This window comes from Myotis myotis, unplaced genomic scaffold (assembly GCF_014108235.1).
Source record: "Myotis myotis isolate mMyoMyo1 unplaced genomic scaffold, mMyoMyo1.p scaffold_m19_p_5, whole genome shotgun sequence".
Classification (NCBI taxonomy): Eukaryota; Metazoa; Chordata; class Mammalia; order Chiroptera; family Vespertilionidae; genus Myotis; species Myotis myotis.
The window spans coordinates 103,592,087-103,609,530 of NW_023416357.1; the positions used below are offsets into that span (position 1 = coordinate 103,592,087).

The following is a 17,444-nucleotide window of genomic DNA, read 5'->3' on the forward strand; positions in this document are numbered from 1 at the left end:
TTGGTGATATTTGCAGATGTCATAACCCGTGAGCTTACTTTGTATCCTGTGTCCATTTCTACTTTAATTTTTAACATAAGGAATCCATAGCCTGTTTGTCTAAAGAGTTTCTAAATTAATTGGCTTTTACTTAATTGAAAATGTATATTTAAATACAATTAAACATTTAGGACATTCAAAAGGATACTGAAATACTCAAAAGGGGGTTGAATTTTAGGAGAACATGGGGCAAATTGATCTTGATAATAACCTGAGTTTGGGGCATTTATTCTGGGCCAGGCATTGTGCTAAGCACTTTGTATGCATGTTTTTAACCCTGTGAGGCAAGGACAGTTATTCCCATGTTCTGATAAGGAAACTGGCTCAGAGCTACGAACTGACTTCCTCAAGAAGCTACACTATTGGCCAGACTGGAATGTAAATGAAAACTCCACAACGCCTGCCGAATTGCCTCTGGCTAGTAAAGGATGTGATATGTTCCCATCGGCAGGAGACCCCAAAGCTCAGAGGGGAGACCACAGCCCGACTTTGGTGGCAGAGGTGGCAAGAGTGGACCTGCTCAGATGCCAGGCCCGGACCTTATGGTGCTAACGTTTGGCTAGGAGGCTGGGTAGGGATCCATGAGCACACCTCTGCCAGCAGGTTGATAGATAACGCCCTGAATTAAAACCGCTCCAATAATATGTCCACACATCTGACAAAAAAAAGGAAAAGAAAAAGAAAGGCCACTCCTCCCGCATCTCCATGCCAGAGAAGTCACACCGAGCACTGCCAGGGTTGGGAGGAGGGAAGGATCTGTCTCTTTATTTAAGCCTTGGTTTTCTGGCGGTGTCCTTGCCAGCTGAGGGTGGAGGGATGTGTGATGGTTCCAGGACATTCTGGAGGCTTCAGGGGTGATGACTGGAAGTGATTAATGAGTGTGAAAAGAGCTCTGAGGCATGTTGTAGAGGCACAGAATGGGGGAGGGCATGAGGGGCCGAGAGCAGTACCAAAAGGGGTTGGGATCATCCTTCAGAGGTCAAGCTGCTAGGCAGAGCTCCCTAGAAAAGAAAAAGAGGCTGTGACTCTTTATTTATTTTTGAGGCTGTGACTCTAGATCCAAGGCCCATTTTTTTTTATCCTCCCATTCTTCCCCTATCCATCCAACCCCTGCCCCACCTATCCATCCATCTACCATTCCCCATCTATCATCTATCTACCCACCCACCATTCTGCTTCCATCCATCAATTCATTCACACATCTACCCAACATTCCCCATCCATCTTTCCACTCATCATCTGTCTGCCCATCCATCTATCCCTCATTCACCCACCCACCCATGTCTCTACCATCTAATCACTCGCCCCCACCCCCATTTAAACTTCTTGAAGGCAGGCACTCTATTTGGCTCCCATCTATACTCCAGCTCCTAGAGTAGTGCTGGCACACAGTGAGTGCTTATTAGAGTAGTGCTGGCACACAGTGGGTGCTTACTAATGAATTTATCTACCATTTATTTATTCGCACATTTACTTACCCTCCCCAATCTATTCATCCATTCCCCCACTCAATATTTTGACCACCTACAATGCCCTACAATTCAAGGGGCAATTCGAAGATCTGTAAGCTTCCATGTTCTTTCTTGAGCATAAGGAAAAGTCTCTTGGGACCACCAGGGGCCAGCAGGTGGATGAAGGGGTGTTATTTAGCTCGGGATGAAATCCCCAATGAAGTACCATTAGGAAAGGAAGGTAAACTACTATATGGGCAGGCAGGGCCCTCACAGGGCATTGTGTCCAAGGTCCCCATCTGACACATGGGGCAAGGGCAGCAACTTGCACGAGACTATCCAGTAAACAGCAAATTAGCTACTCAGGCCCAGGCTTTTATGCTACTTGAAGCTGCTTCCAACACCAATTGGGAGAGATCAAATGTCCTAAAGGCACTAGAGTCAGATCCTGGAGGACAAGAAGAGGGGCTGGTTGTGAGCTGTATTTGCCTCTGCTCTCCGTCGTGAACCTTTGAAGTAGCAGCCTCTGTCAGAGACATGACTATTCCCATGGCCTGCTGGACCTGACACATATGGACACTCAATAAACATTTGGTGACTATCAGTTCCTTTCCTGCCTTCTTCATGAATCCCTCTCTCCCCCTCTACCAATCTTTTTTTTTTTTTAATGTTTTTATTGATTTCAGAGAGAGGAAGGGAGAGAAACATCAATAATGAGAGAATCATTGATCATCTGCCTCCTGTGCACCCACCACTGGGGACCGAGCCCACAACCCTGGCATGTGCCCTGACTGGGAATCGAACTGTGACCTCCTGGTTCATAGGTCAATGCTCACTCTGCCAATCTCTTAAAAGGAGAGGTTCCCCAAGCCTCCATCCGCAGCACCCTCTTCTTTCTTATGCTGTACACCACCCCCACCCTGCCCAGGGCAACTGCACACCCTTCAAATGCCACCTCCCTCCTAGGCCAGACTGCTTCAATGAGATTGAAGCCATATTTCCAACTGTCCACAGGGTATTTCCACCTGGAGTTTCTGTGGGCACCTCAAACCCCATCTGTTCAAAGGCAGAAGGATGACGTCCACGCTCCAAGAGGAACGAGAAGGCTGGCATGACCGAGTGCAGTAAAGCAGGGTGCAGTTCTAGGCAATGAGGTTGGAGGGACAATGGGTGGGAGGAGAGAGATCATGTAGGGCCTTGTAAGCCACTGGAGGACTTCGGCTTTTACTCCGAAATGGAAACTACTGTGGAGTTCTGAACAGAAGCATGACATCAGACTTAGATTACCCAAATCAGAAACCTGGCCGTCATCTGATTTCTGCATTTTGCCCCTGCTAATATTTCTAATCGATTACCAAACTCAATCTTCCTGGTCTTTATTTTTCTTCTTTTTTCAATTACAGTTGACATTCAGCATTATTTTATATTAGTTTCAGGTGTACAGCATAGTGACAGTTATATAGACAGTTATGTAAGTTACAAAGTGATCCCTGATAAGTACCCACCTGGCATCATACATACTTATTACAATATTATTGACTATATTCCCTATGCTGTGCTTTATTTACATCCTTGTGACTATTTTGTAACTACCAATTTGTACTTCTTAATCCCTTCAGCTTTTTCAACCAATCCCCCAAACCCCTCCCATCTGACAACCCTCAGTTTGTTCTCTGTAACTGTGAGTCTGTTTCTGTTTTATTCATTCGTTCAGTTTGTTCTTTAGGTTCCACATATAAGTGAAGTCATATGGTATTTGTCTTTCTCTGACTGAATTATTTCACTTAGCATAATACCCTCTAGTTCCATCCATGTTGCAAATGGTAAGATTTCATTCTTTTTTATGGCCAAGTAATATTCCGTTATATATATGTACTAATCATCTATTGACAGACATTTAGGTTGCTTCCATATAATGCTGCAGTGAACACAAGGATGCATATATCTTTTCAAATTAGTGTTTTTGATTTCTTTATAGAAATACCCCGAAGTGCAATTGCTGGGTCATAACGTAGTTCTATTTTTAATTTTTTGAGGAACCTCCATACTATTTTCCATAGTGACTACACCAATCTGTATTCCCACCATCCGTGCACAAGGGTTCCCTTTGCTCCACATCCTGGCCAACACTTTGTTGATTTACTGATGGTAGCCATTCTGACAGGTGTGAGGTGATATCTCATTGTGGTTTAAATGTGCATTTCTCTGATGATTAGTGTGACTTCATGTGTATATTGGCCAACTGTATGTCCCATTCGGGTCTTCTGCTCATTTTTCAATTCGATTGTTTGGGTTTTTGGTGTTAAGTTGTATGAATTCTGTATACATTTTGGATATTAGCCCCTTATTGAATATATCCTTGGTGAATATCTTCTCCCAATAGATAGGTCTGTCTTTTTGTTTTGTTGATAGTTTCCTTTGCTGTGTAAAAACGTTTAGTTTGATGCAACCCCATTTGTTTATTTTTACTTGTTTCCCTTGCCCGAGGAGATATATCCAAATATATATATATATTACTCAGCACAATGTCAAGAGTTTGCTGCCTATGTTTTCTTCTAGGAGGTTTATGATTTCAGATCTTAATATTTAAGTCTTTAATCCATTTTGAGCTTATTCTTGTATTTGGTGTGAGAGTAGTCTGGTTTCATTTTTTTGCATATATCTATCTGGTTTTCCTAACACCATTTATTGAATAGCTTGTCACTACTCCATTGTACCATATAGACATGGGTTTATCTCTGGGCTCTCTGTTTCAGTGATCTTGATGTCTGTTTTTTTGCCAGTACCATGCTGTTTTGATTACTATAGCATTGTAGTATAGTTTGATATCAGGTAGCATGATACCTCCAATTTTGTTCTTCTTTCTCAAGATTGCTGTGGCCCTTCAGAGTCCTTTTTGGTTCCATATAAATTTTAGGATTATTTCTTCCAGTTCTGTGAAAAATGCCATTGGTGCCACTGGTGATAGGGATTGTATTAAAAACAGATTGCTTTGGGTTGGTCTTTATTTCTTATATCTGCCCTTTCATCTCTACTCTCACTGTGACAATTCAGGACCTAGTCATCTTTAGCTTAGTCTCTTGGAGTAATTTCTAACTGGCCTCCCTGCCTCTGGTCTTTCCCCTTCCCAATTCACTCTCCCCACTGACCACTAGAATGACTAATCTAAAATTCCAACTGCTCTTACTCTAATCTCTTCAGTGACTCCTCGGCTAGGAAAACATCTATGGACCTTGCTCAGGCCAGTGTTCTCAGTGGTTAGAGCATTGGTCCACACACCGAAGGGTTACAGATTCAATTCCTGGTCAAGGGCAGGTACCTGGGTGGCAGGTTCAATCCTCGGTCCCTGGTTGTGGTGTATGTGGGAGACAACCAATCGATGTGTCTCTCATTTAGATGTATCTCTCCCCCCCCTCCCCCTCCCCCCACACACACTTCCATTCGCTCTAATAATCAATGGAAAAAATATCCTTGGGTGAGGATTAACAAACAAACAAACAAACAAACAAATAAATAAGGATCTTAATAAAGCACACATAAGGATCTTAGTAAGTTCTCTTGATTAGTCCCTGGCTACCTTGCCTGGATACTCCCAACAGTTTAACTACTCTAGTCTCACCTCTCCCCTGCCCTAGGAAGACACACACACATATACTCACACTCACTCTACTGAGACTCACCTTTGTGCCTTTGCTCACACAAGCCCGACACTTGGTATAACCCCTACCTACTAACATGTTCTCCCCTGGATAATTCTGTCGTGTCACCTCTTCCAGGAAGCTCCATGATTCCTTTTGTTTCTGTCCCAACTGATCAGGGATAAGTGCTCCTCTTGCTGTTTCCATTTCTGTTACGGGAACTCACCCATATTACATTGTAATTGGCCATACACTTGACTGGCCCCACACTAAACTGTGACCTCTACAAGAGCAAGGGCCGTATCATTCTTTTCTGTGTCCCAAGTTCCTAAATATTTGGTTACTACCGAATGACCTCGTCCTCTGGGGACCCTGTTCATACCTTGTCATGACAGGATGGCAGAAGGTGTGCCTTGGTGCAGGCATGGTTCCTGTCAGAGCTGGAGATGGTGGAAGGGAAGGGAGAGGGATGAGAACTCTGAATTCCAGGGTCGGCGCCGAAGAGAATAGGACGGCCAGGTTTAAAAATCCCCCCGTCCGGATGGGACGTTGTCAAATCCTCACTCTCTCCCCTTACAGGCTCATCTTCCTCCCAGGACAACGGGCGTCTCCCTGGAAGCCTCACTCACCAAGTGTCGGTGCCTTGGGTCTTGGTGAAGAACTCTGGAAGCAGAGGCCCCAGTCAGAGAAAGGACTATCCCTCAGCACATGGCCACCAACAGATGGGCTAGGGAGGAGACTGCGGGGATTCCTAGCTAGCAATGAGGAGTGGGTCCTGGTTAGTGGGGGGCGTCTGGCTGTGAGATGGGGGAGATAGGGGAGATGGGCAGATTCCCGGAGAAGTCAGCTGTGGTTGGGAAGGAGTCAGGAGCTGGAACTAGAGTTATCGGAGTCTCTGGACACAGTGGTCCTGACTCGGGGGAATCACCGTGTTTGTATATCTGAGTCTCTTGGTCTTGCGTCTGTTTTTCCATGCTGGGCACAGGGTTCACGCGGTAGCCAGCAACAAACAAGGCCTCATCGGTGAGTTCTGTGCTGATCTGGGCCAGGAACTCCTCAGAACGGGATAGTGAAGGCTTCTGGTGAGGGAAAGTCAGAGGGCTCAGCCTGGGAGTTCCTGCAGACTGGGGGCCCTGCATCTAAGGAGTTGAAGGGCTGGGCCCTGAGATGTGGGGCCCTGTAAGTGGGGGGCCTAGTGCTGGGGGTAGAGCCTCTTAGGGGGAGTCTGGGTGCCCTGGCCAGACTCTACTTGGGCTCGCCCCCACCTCTAGAGCCCCCTCCAATGCTCACCGAACCTCCACTCAAGGACGCTGCAGCCTGGGACAGCCCGCTCCCCTTCCTCTCCGTACTCCTGGCTGGACTGGCTTCCATCCCCCTGGGGACAGTGGGAATCTGTGCTGAGAAACCAGCCCACTTCCTCCACACCCTTCCCGCTCCATTCATTCCCCAGGCCCAGGCTTAAAGCAGGCCTTTAGATAAAAAACCATCCTGCCTCCGTAGTTCTCTAGGGAGGAAGGGGGAAGTAAAAAATAAAATAAAAACCGTCGCCTTAAATCTCCCTGGGTGGGAAGTTGGGTGGGAAGTTCCACAGTCACCCCCTCCCGCCGGTCTCTGGGGCCTCTTTCCTTCCCACCCACAGCCCTTCCCAAACAAGGCCGCCCCGACCTGGCAGACGGGCTGAATCTTGGGCTACCGGGCAGGAGGGAGGCGGGGGAGGTTCGGGGCCCCGGTGACAGGCCGCGGGGACGGGGAGGTGGAGCGGGGAGGAAGGCCGAGGTAGGAAAGAGGGGCCCCGGCGGCGACGCCGCTGCCCGTTCCTATAAAACCCTTGGTGTTTGCGGGGTTCCGCGGCCCCGTTGCCAGGAGATGAGGGATTCCAGAACCAAAGGCCGGGAGGGGCGCGGGGAGCATTTTCCGGCGAGTGGCACGCGCTGCTCCGGCTTCTCCTCCATCCCCCGCAGGTCCCAGCTGGAGAAGCGCGCGCCGCTCTTCGGGCGGAGCCTGCGACCTGGTCCTCCCACCACTAGGGGCACGCGAGCGGCAGCCCCGCCCCGGGCCGCCCTCCAGCCTCTCTAGCCGCCGCCGCGCCGCCCGAGCCCGCGAGCGCCCGGGAGGCTGGAGAGGGCGGGGAGAGGACGCCGCGGACTGTACTACATCACCTCGCCTCCGGGGACGCGGGGACGCGGGAGGACGGAGTTTCCCCTCCTCGTCTTTGTCTCCAGGGAGTCACACCCGCCTCCGAAAGCAAAGTACGGATATTCATCGAGGCCTCTCCCCTCCGGACCTCCCCTTCTCCGTCCCTTCCTCCCCCCCCCCCCGTGCCTTGGTACGAGCCGATGGAAAGGGGCGGAGGGAGGAAAAGGAAAAGGAAGCGGGCAGGTCTTAAAGGGGCCGCAGCCATTTTTTAAGGCCTCCGTTTCCTTTCTCCAATTTTGGAAGTACGCGCGCAGAAGAGTAGATTCTCGGAAGCTGAGCACCACTGGAGCAGGAGGGACCGCAGCTGGAGACTGCGGGGCGGGCGGAGGCGGGGGTCCGCCCATCGGAAGGGCGGGGTGTGCGCGCCCCCTGCGCCCGGCTCACAGCTGGGGCGGCCCGGGCTCCCGCGGGCTGCGAGCTTTCACATCTGGGGCCGGGCGCGGGCAGCGGGGTGTGGCGCGCGGTGGGCGCCGCCGGTGCGCCGGGCAGGAGGGTGAGGCCGCGCGGCGGGGCTGAGATCCTCTCTGGGTGAACAGCTGGCACCCCCGGGTCGGCCCGGGGCGGCAAGGGGGCCGCCGCGATGCCAAGCGAAAATATCTTCCTGTTTGTGCCTAACCTAATTGGTGAGTGCTGCCCACGGCGCCGGGCCGGAGCGCAGGGAGAGGGGCCTTGGGCAGCCCTCCTGATCCCGCCCCATCCGTCTCCCCCGTCCCATCCCAAGGTTATGCCCGGATCGTCTTCGCCATCATTTCTTTCTACTTCATGCCCTGCTGCCCCCTCACGGCCTCCTCCTTCTACCTGCTGAGCGGACTCCTGGACGCTTTCGATGGATACGCTGCGCGAATCCTTAATCAAGGTGACAGACAACTCCTCCCAGCCAACCTTGAGGCACAACAACCCGCTGCTCCCTTTTCCTGCCTCCTGGGGACCGGAGGGTGGGCAGGTGCCCTGGGATCCAAGGACGCTGTCATTCTCATCTCTGTCGAGCAGAACTGCGTGGCCTGGTTTTGCAGAAGGGGTTTAAGCGAGCTGAGGGGGAGAACCCACTGATAGGGAGGGGGTGTCATAGCAAGACTGGATGGGCAGTGAAGTGCCGGAGGTCTTTGAGTCAATGTCCTCCAACAGGTGTGTCCTGGATGCTACTGTGCCCGGCACAGCGATCCCGGTTCCCGGGGCCTGCTAGAGGGCGGGTGCAGGGGCAAGGGAGGTGGCAAATGGAGGGCTGAGTCTCTGCCCCAGGCCCACCTCCAAGACTTCCCCTCCGACTTCGAGTCTCCTTGTCTTGACACCTGGACCCTTGGTTCTGGGATTGATGAGTTACCTGTAAACTTGCTTTTTCACCCCCACCCTGCCCCCCACCTCCACTCTCTCTCCACACTCCCATGCCTCCTCATTTCATGTCATGGTGGACTTTGCCCGTTGACCTCGCACCCCGTGGGGCAGCCTGCTTCCTCCCAGGCAGTGGATGGTGGACATTCTTCATCTTTTAGACTTTGCATCAGAGCGATGCACACCTATGGCCCCTGCTGTAGATCCGCTGCCCCCGAACAGTTTCCTCCCAGCTCACAGCCCCCGTTTTTCAGGGACCCGGTTTGGGGCCATGCTGGACATGCTGACCGACCGCTGCGCCACCATGTGCCTGCTGGTCAACCTGGCCCTGCTCTACCCTCGTGCCACCCTGCTCTTCCAGCTCAGCATGAGCCTGGATGTGGCCAGCCACTGGCTGCACCTCCACAGGTCTGCAGCTCTGGGGGTGCTGGCCTGCTGAAGGGAGGGGTGAGACGGCCGGGGAGGGTGTCTGGGATGGCTTCAGGCATCTGAGAGGTCTCCTTTTCAGCTTGCTTTGAACAACCATGGCAGGTCCTCTCTGAGTGAACTTCAGTTTTGTCTACAGTTGGATTAAGCAATCCCTAAAACGCTTCTGACTGGATAGTCAAGGCTTCCAAATAGCTAACAGCTCCTAGGAACGGGAACGGGGGCTTTTCAATGTGGCATTTGAATGCTGGCTCTGTCCCCAGCTAGGTAATTGTGTGGCTTTGGGCCAAACAGTGGTGCTCAGCTGGGCTCCGGGTCCTCCTGGGTACAGCAGAGGCAATCCCAGGACCCTCCTGGAGGCTGTGAAAAGGCCTAGGTGGGTGTCGGCGGTAATGGACGCTCATGGATTCCTCTGCTTTCTCCCCAAGCTCTGTGGTCCGGGGCAGTGAAAGTCACAAGATGATCGACCTGTCGGGAAACCGAGTGCTTCGTATCTACTACACCTCCCGAGTGAGCATTTCCTCCCCCCTCACTTACTCAAACCCTGGGCGGGGCCCTGGTCCCAGGGGAGGAGAGCCCTGCACGCTGAGGTGTGGGGGTGGGGAGGGCCTGGGAATCGTTCGGCAGTAGGTGGTTTTTGAAGAGAGAAGTAATATCTTGCAGTTACTCTTTATTCCTCCCTGCCATCCACTCCCTTACTTCCCCAGTTCACTCCCAGCTCCCATCCTCACAGGGATTGGCCCCGTTCCTGGGTGTGCTGAGGGTGGGGGAGGTTTGCACACTGCCCCGCCCCCTTGTTTAAGCGGCCCGTTTGCTGTTTGCGCAGCCTGCCCTGTTCGCCCTGTGTGCTGGGAATGAGCTCTTCTACTGCCTCCTCTACCTGTTCAGTTTCTCCGAGGGACCTTTAGGTAGGAGATGAGGGGCAGGGCTGGAGGGCGGGGGGTTCTGGCCTGCCCAGGGAGGTGTGGGCCCTCCCCCTCGCCCGCGTCCCGTGTTCTCAGCATTGCCCTGCTCCCTTCCGCAGTTGGCTCTGTGGGTCTTTTCCGACTGGGACTGTGGATCACCGCCCCCGTCGCCTTGCTGAAGTCCCTCATCAGCGTCATCCACCTGATCACCGCCGCCCGAAACATGGCTGCCCTGGATGCGGCCGACCGCGCCAAGAAAAAGTGACCTCGGAATTCAGCCCCTGCGGCCCCCCTGCCCTGGGAGTCTCCTGTGTCACACGGCTCCCCTCTTCCTCCGAGGAGGTCCAGGCTCTTGTCTTCCTAATGTGTTCAACCCGCTGGAAGTGGGTCAGGCCAGTCCCACCCCTCGGCTCCAAATCAGGAAGGATGCTCAGGAGACCCCGCCCACACAGGCAGTGCTTCCCGGGCACCAGGAGGCTGGTCTGAGGGCTGGGCATCGTCACCCCTGCTGGCGTGGCCCTGGGGTCTGGCTTGGCCCGAGACTGGAGGGACACTTGTGTGAGGGAGATGGGGTCAGGGCGGGGTACCCGAACTCTGCCACCGGCCAGAGGAAGCCTGCAGGTCCTGTGCTGGGCCCAAGGAGCCGTCTGGATCCTTCCCCATTGCAGCGTCCTCTGTCCCGTCGGCCCCAGCTCTGAGAACTTGGATAATAAAGGGGCTTCACTATCCTGGACCTGCTTCCCTGTGAAATACTCTAGGACTGGGGCCTGGGTGAGGGAGCTTGGGGAAGAAGGAAGGTCCCTGGGGCTGCTTCCCCTCCGTGTGGACTGGCTAGGTCCTTCCTCTCATTCCACAGACACCTCCCTGCCGCCCAAGGTCAGGCCATGTCCCCTTGCCCACCTGCTTCACTTCCTCTCCGACACTGTCACGAGCTGTCTGCATTTATTTCTGTCCCTGGTGTTTTCTAGCCCCTAGAATGTAAACCCCACAAGGGCACGGACTTTCCTTGCTCCTTCTCTATCCCCCCATGAAGATTAACCTGAACCGGGCCTATTGTAGCTGCTTAATAAATATTCACAAGGACCGTTACTTTCTCAGTGCAGTCTTTAGACCACCTGTGGGGTATTTTTTTTCCCTTTTAATTCAGCTTCTAGAACATTGAACCAGAGTTGGAGTCTCTATGGGTGGGCCCAGAAGTCTGCAATTTTAATCACCTCCAGGTGATCAATTCTTCCCTCGAAGGTCGAGAATCACTGTTCCTCCTTAAGCGTTTTTTGGGCATCCACTGGATGGTGGGCATTGTTCTGGGCACCTGTTCCGAGCAGCCACCTCTGCCCTCTGAGCTTTCTCTGCTGTCTGGCACTGGCTTTTTTTGTGTGTGTTTTTTTAACTATATTGAGCTTACCATATGCCGGATCCTGCGCCGGGGTTGTTTGCAGCTGCTACTCATTTTATTCTTATACTAGCGTAGCCAGGGGGCCCATGTGTCCAGAGAGCTGAAACTCAGCAGGTGTGTGCTGAGCGGAGGTCACAGGCCAGCGGGGGACCTGGTCATGCGGTTAGGGAGGTGTTCGTTGGGGCATAGGAGTAGGCAGTGCTGTGAGGTAGGTGCTGGTGAAGGGTGTGGGCAATTTGGGAAGCTGGTCGGGTTTGGAGACAGAAGAACGCAGAGGAGAGGCTGGTTTTCAGCTGAGGACAGAGGCCAGAGAGCTAGTTTCGGAAATGGAACCTGATGAGATCATGTTGCTGAAGTGCGCTGGGGGTTGGGGGTGGAGAACCAGTGAGAGATTGGGGGGAGCCATCAGCGGCCTGAGGAGCTCAGTAGGGCATTTGGACTATCCTAGGGCCACATGGAGCCATTGAAGGGATCTTTCAAAATAATAGGCAAAATATTACCAGGGGAAAAATTAGGTTGCAGACTAAAAAAAAAGGAATGATGAGCCCTGGCTGGTGTGTCTCAGTTGATTGGGCATCTCCCTGTGCACCATCGAAAGGTTGCTGGTGCCCTGACCAGTTTGGCTCAGTGGATAGAGCGTCGGCCTGTGGACTGAAGGGTCCCAGGTTCGATTCCGGTCAAAGGCATGTACCTTGGTTGTGGGCACATCCCCAGTGGGGGGTGTGCAGGAGGCAGCTGATCGATGTTTCTCTCTCATCGATGTTTCTTAACTCTCTATCCCTCTCCTTTCCTCTCTGTAAAAAATCAATAAAATATATTTAAAAAAAAAAAAAAAGGTTGCTGGTTTGCCCTAGACGGTTTGGCTCAGTGGGTAGAGCGTCGGCCTGCAGACTGAGGGTCCCAGGTTCAATTCCGGTCAAGGGCACATGCCAGGGTTGTGGGCTTGATCCCCAGTAGGGGGTGTGCAGGAGGCAGCTGGTCAATGATTCTCATCATTGATGTTTCTATCTCTCCCTCTTCCTCTCTGAAATCAATAAATAAAAATAAAAAGGTTGCTGGTTTGATTCCTGATTAGGACACATGCCCGGATCATGGGCTCGATCCCCGGTAGGGGGCATGCGCTCACATGGATGTTTCTCTTTCCCCCTTGCCATGTCCCTCTCTCTCAAAATCAACATTTCAAAGGGTGATGAAGGCAACTGGCACCGTAAGTGCTCACTTCTCCCCAGAGGCGACCACTGCCACGCATTGCTATGTACCTGTCTAAACTCACCCTTACACATATGTTTTAAAATATTTTATATACGCTGTTCTGCTAACAAGCTACCCCTGCTCCAGGTGCTTTTGACTTGTATTATTCTGCTTGAACTGATGCCTACGCTGTAGTGTGTACTAAGCTATACAACAAGCCTTTTCCAAAAAGGAAAGAAGTCCTGAGGAGGAGGCCAGCCTGGCTGGCTTGGCTGCGGAGCCTTCACATCCGCACACACAGCAGTCCAGTGAGTGGTCTTCTTAATGGTGGCGTGGAACCCATCACTTGTTTAACCAGGTCGCGCCGTCATGAACAACGCTGCAGTAAGTCGCCTGGACTCTCCGGGGGGCGCCTGTAGGAGTGTTAGCACGGCGACAGGGACACATTTATACTTGAGGAAGACAGTCACAAGCTGAGCGGCCCCTTCAGCTCCGCAGGTGTCCTCCTACCTGGCCTGGGCCAGTCAGTCAAGGTGTGAGAAGACCTTCATCCTTCCTGCGTCAACCCCTCCAGCCAATGAGCACTCGAGCCCTCTGTCCCTGGATGGCCCCGGCTCTTGGGCCCTAACCTTTTATAGTAACGTCAGGAGTCTGTCTACGTAAATCCAGCTGCTGACCTGAAAAAGACGAGGGAGCGTTGGGCAAGAGGGTGAGCATCTCCCACGCAAACAGAATATGGGCAAGGCCTGAGGACAGCGTGGTGCCTTTGGTCCCGTATCCAGCGACCGGACACGCTCAGGAGGACCCTGCCGAGGAGGAGCCTGTGTGTGCAGCCTCGGGCCAGGTGGCCCTGGCACCTCCCGGAGGCGGGGTAGTCCCGGCTGAATTGGAGTCACCTGGGGAGTGTGGTGGAGCCACATTACACTAGTATATTGCTAAGGTCTGAACGTGTGCTTGCAACACTCACGCGTGGAAACCCAGCGCCCTACGTGCCGGTGTTTGGAGGTGGGGCCTTAGGAGGTGATCAGGGCACAAGCCCTCATGGACGGGGTTAGCGCCCCTGATAAAAGAGACCCGAGGACGCAGCTAGAAGGCGCTGGCTGTGAATAGGAAGAGGGGCCTCGCCAGAACTTGACCTGCTGGTGCCTTAATCCTGGACTTGCAGCCTTCACAACTGGGAGAAATACATTTCTGTAGCGTATGCGCCACCCAGACTGTGGTGCTTTGTGACAGCAGCCCGGATGGGTTAGGATAAGTGCAGCAGTCACTTCCTGGATTCAGCTGCACGCTTTTAGCCTGAATGAAGAACCACCGTGCCTCACCACGCACTGGGCTCTGCCTCTGAGAGGTTCCCTCCGGTGGTCTTGAGTCTCCTCCTGCCTCTCGTACTGTGATGGGTAAAGGGCCTGAACTGCTGCATTGACCTCAAGATGTAGAGTGGCTCAAACACAGTAGTTTATTTTTAACGTACGTTAAGCCCCAATCAGGTGCTCCTAATTGTGAAGCAGCTCTCCAGACACAGAGATGTGGGGACTCTGCTGGCCGCCTGCGGTTCCATTCAGCTTGCTGCCATGGGCAGAGGGGGGTGCGCCTGGAGGGTGCACAGGCTGCTTGCTGGGAAGGCAGGGAATGGGCACATACCACTCCCACGAGCGTGCAAGGAACGCTGGGAGATAGAGAGGAGCTGTGAGCTTAGGAAGAAGAGAAAGAGGACTTGGTGAACCACACCTTGCCGCGCTGAATGTGATCTTGCTCTTTAAAGACAGGATTTGCGTTTTCAAGGGGCCCTTTCACAATTCCATTGCTCCATCTGGTATTCAACTCAGAAAAGCCCTGTGCTCCGCTGCTGGAGGAAAACAGGCTGTGCTGTTCTGTGTTTGATGGGCTGTTTAGGGGACCTTCAAGGATAAATTTGGTACCAGGGATTGACTTAGAATCTGGCTCCAGCCCTAACCGGTTTGGCTCAGTGAATAGAGCGTCGGCCTGCGGACTGAAAGGTCCCAGGTTCGATTCCAGTCAAGGGCACGTACCTTGGTTGCAGGCACATCCCCAGTGGGGGGTGTGCAGGAGGCAGCTGATCGATGTTTCTCTCTCATCGATGTTTCTAACTCTCTATCTCTCTTCCTTCCTCTCTGTAAAAAATCGATAAAATATATTAAAAAAAAAAAAAGTCCCTGGCTCCAGTGTGAGCCGTAACTCCACTGCATTTCCATCAAGGCCCGTTTTCCTGTCACTGAGGAAGATCCTGTCTGCTTCATCGTACCATCCATGCTGAGCCCACCCTCATGCACACAGTTTAAAGACCAGCTTCCTCTCCTGCCTTGTAGTATCTCACAGCTTGGTGAGCTGCATGTATAGGGTGCCCCAAAATTCACGCAAGATTTGCAATTCAATTCAATTGCAAATCTTGTGTGAATTTTGGAACACCCTATAGTAGTCAGGATAAGCTAGATTGTACCGCCGTATTAACCCCACCCCGCAAATCTCAGTGATGCCATACAGCAAATATTATTTCTTGCTCCTGCTGCATGTTTACTGTGGGTGAGCTGCGCCTCTCCTTCTTGCCATTTTTCTCTCTGGGACCCAGGCTGATGGAGCAGCCTCTACATGGGATACTGCTGGTCACCACAGAAAAGGGAAAAGAGGATGATGATGTCACTCCCCCTTGAGTTTCATTGGCCAGAGCAAGTCATGTGGTCAAGCCTGATGGCCATTAAAGATTCACGTAGAGACATCATGGAAGTCATCAATGGAAATCAGCCCAGACCTCAGGGTGAGACCTGAGATGACGAGATGGTTTTGCAGTCAGTGGCTGAGAAAGAGGCTGAGTCAGGGAGCAGGGTCCAGGGTGACTCATGATCTGGACTGAGCAGAGGAAGTGGAGCCGCCCAAGGCACCTGGGGAGCGGCCAGTGAGGTGGGAAAGGTGGAGTAGGCGGCATCACGGGAAGCAGGTGGGAGAGGGGTGGATGCGGAGAACCGAACACTGGGGCTGGCGGCAGGGACATCATCAGCAAGGCTGATTTGAGCTGTTTCCATGTAGCATGGAGCGGAGACAAGAGCTAATTGGAGTGGCTTGAGGGATAATGAGAGTGAGGACTGGAAACAGGAATTTGGCTGTGAAGGGAACATGAAGGCGGGTGGCAGCGGGAAGGAATGTGGGGCCAGGGGAGAGTTCACTTTGGTTCTACAAGGAAGAGAGCGGAGCATGTTTGGCTGGTGACAACGATCCGGGGGGCACTGGCGGCAGAGAAGGTGATGGATGCAGGAGTGCACTCAGGACTTGAGATCGGTGGGACCTAGCCCCAGGGGCGGCGCTGCGTGCCTTGGGAATAGGAGGGAGAGCGGAGATTTGCTGGGGAGGGGCCGGCCTTCCTGCCCAAGCTACTTGCATTTTCCCAAAGAGGTGAGAGAACGTGGGCGGGGTGTGGGGGAGGCTGAGAGGAGAGGGGCTGTGAAGAGGTGTCCTGAGGGGATCTAGGACAAGCCCAAGACGTGTATTCAGAGGGCGGCACTAGGTCTCCTGGAGATTTGTTGCCATGACTTTCACATGAGATGCGCCAGTGTGTGAGTATGCGGGTGTTCCCCTTCCAGCAACACACAGCTGGTCAGCGTGGGGTGGGGCCTTCCCACTAAGTATCACCTGGGAGGGGAGAGGTGGGGGGTTAAGGGAGGTTTTGAGTGAGTGACATGGACAGGGTCAAGGTCACCGAAGCCTTGAGTTGGAGGACTGGGTGCTGGGAGGTGAGGGTGAAGCAGCAGGTGTGGAGGGTTCAGAGGTAGAGATGGCCGTGGGAGCCGGTGGCTGCGATGGGGAGGAGGAATGCCCCACCATGACCTTGCCTGCTGTCGCTCACCCGAGGCCCCTGGCAGTGAACAGTGCTGGCATCCTTACCACGGGCCAGGCACCAGGCGAAGAGCTTTAAATTCATCACCCGCTCAAGGGAAGTGGAGGAGAGTGGGAGGGCGAAGGGGCTGAGCCAGCTCCACCAAGTGCTGAGGGCTAAACAGAGCCCCTGGCCTCCACCAGCTCAGACGTGAGTGGAGCCACTGGCCACACAAATGCAACTCAACTTGGAAAGGGGCAAGGCTCCTGGGGTCAGGCCCCACGGGGGGCGGGGGGCGATGGGGGGGGGGGAATAAAGACCCTAAAAACAAACAAAACTGCAGCCCCGCTCAATAGGGGCCTTGCTGGCCCATCACAGACAGGAGGAGATCAAGAGGCTGACGCGTCCCCTCTGGCCACACAGCCCGTAAACCCAAGCGCCTCTCCGCCCTGGGATCTTCTGCTTCCTCGGCGGAGACCAGGCTGAAGGGACGGTCACCCTGCAGCCTCCACAGGTGCCCACACGGATGGCACCTGGGCTCCTCCCTCAAACAGTCCTGGGTGGGGGGGGAGGAGACACTCCTCCCGCGATGCCCTCGAAGAGCCCCCACTGGAAACCCAGGGAGGCCTCCAGGTCCCACCTCCCCGGGGCAGGATTCTCCTCCCCGCGGACAGGGACGACTGCACAGGCGCAGTGCGCACGGCCTGCCAGGTGTGACCAGCAGGTGGCGCCAAAGGAGCCGCCCACGTGCTGAGGGCGGGCGCATGCACCTGCAGCTGGGGTCTTGGAGGAACGGGCAGACGCTGCCAGGGCAGGCCCCGTCCTCTCACCAGGGGCATCTCCCACCTGCAGCCGAAGGCAAGCTGCTACCAGGACAGTCCGGCTGAAGAGTAGGACTTTGGGTCAGGGTTCCCCGGCCTCCGTTTCCTCTCCACATTACGCATGGGGTAGTCTCCAGCGACTACCTCAAGATGTCAGGTCTTCGCGGCCCCTCCTCCCCTGCCCACCTTCGCATTAAGCTCCCCCGTGACACAGGCGAGACAAGGG

The 17,444-nt window shown here is 53.5% G+C and overlaps 2 protein-coding genes across 4 annotated transcripts; one reads left to right on the top strand and one right to left on the bottom strand.

The window, feature by feature from the left end:
* Window positions 1-49: 49 nt before the first annotated feature.
* Window positions 50-7,423, bottom strand: LOC118655795 (putative protein T-ENOL). Of its 2 annotated transcripts, XM_036308154.1 has the most exons (7): window positions 7,288-7,423; window positions 6,419-6,503; window positions 6,057-6,207; window positions 5,758-5,791; window positions 5,511-5,568; window positions 990-1,040; window positions 50-900 (listed from the first exon to the last, which is right to left on the bottom strand). In XM_036308154.1, the coding sequence occupies exons 1-6, from the start codon at window positions 7,389-7,391 to the stop codon at window positions 1,005-1,007; spliced, it is 468 nt and encodes a 155-aa protein (XP_036164047.1). In that variant the 5' UTR covers window positions 7,392-7,423; the 3' UTR covers window positions 50-900; window positions 990-1,004. The 2 variants fall into 2 exon arrangements, with proteins under 2 accessions (XP_036164047.1, XP_036164046.1); XM_036308153.1 differs by having other exon boundaries at window positions 778-1,040.
* CDIPT (CDP-diacylglycerol--inositol 3-phosphatidyltransferase) lies at window positions 7,208-11,914 on the top strand. 2 transcript variants are annotated; one of them, XM_036308151.1, is made up of 6 exons: window positions 7,208-7,377; window positions 8,046-8,180; window positions 8,908-9,061; window positions 9,508-9,589; window positions 9,906-9,987; window positions 10,104-11,914. In XM_036308151.1, the coding sequence occupies exons 2-6, from the start codon at window positions 8,087-8,089 to the stop codon at window positions 10,247-10,249; spliced, it is 558 nt and encodes a 185-aa protein (XP_036164044.1). In that variant the 5' UTR covers window positions 7,208-7,377; window positions 8,046-8,086; the 3' UTR covers window positions 10,250-11,914. The 2 variants fall into 2 exon arrangements, with proteins under 2 accessions (XP_036164044.1, XP_036164043.1); XM_036308150.1 differs by lacking the exon at window positions 7,208-7,377 and adding an exon at window positions 7,495-7,947.
* The last annotated feature ends 5,530 nt before the right edge of the window (window positions 11,915-17,444 follow it).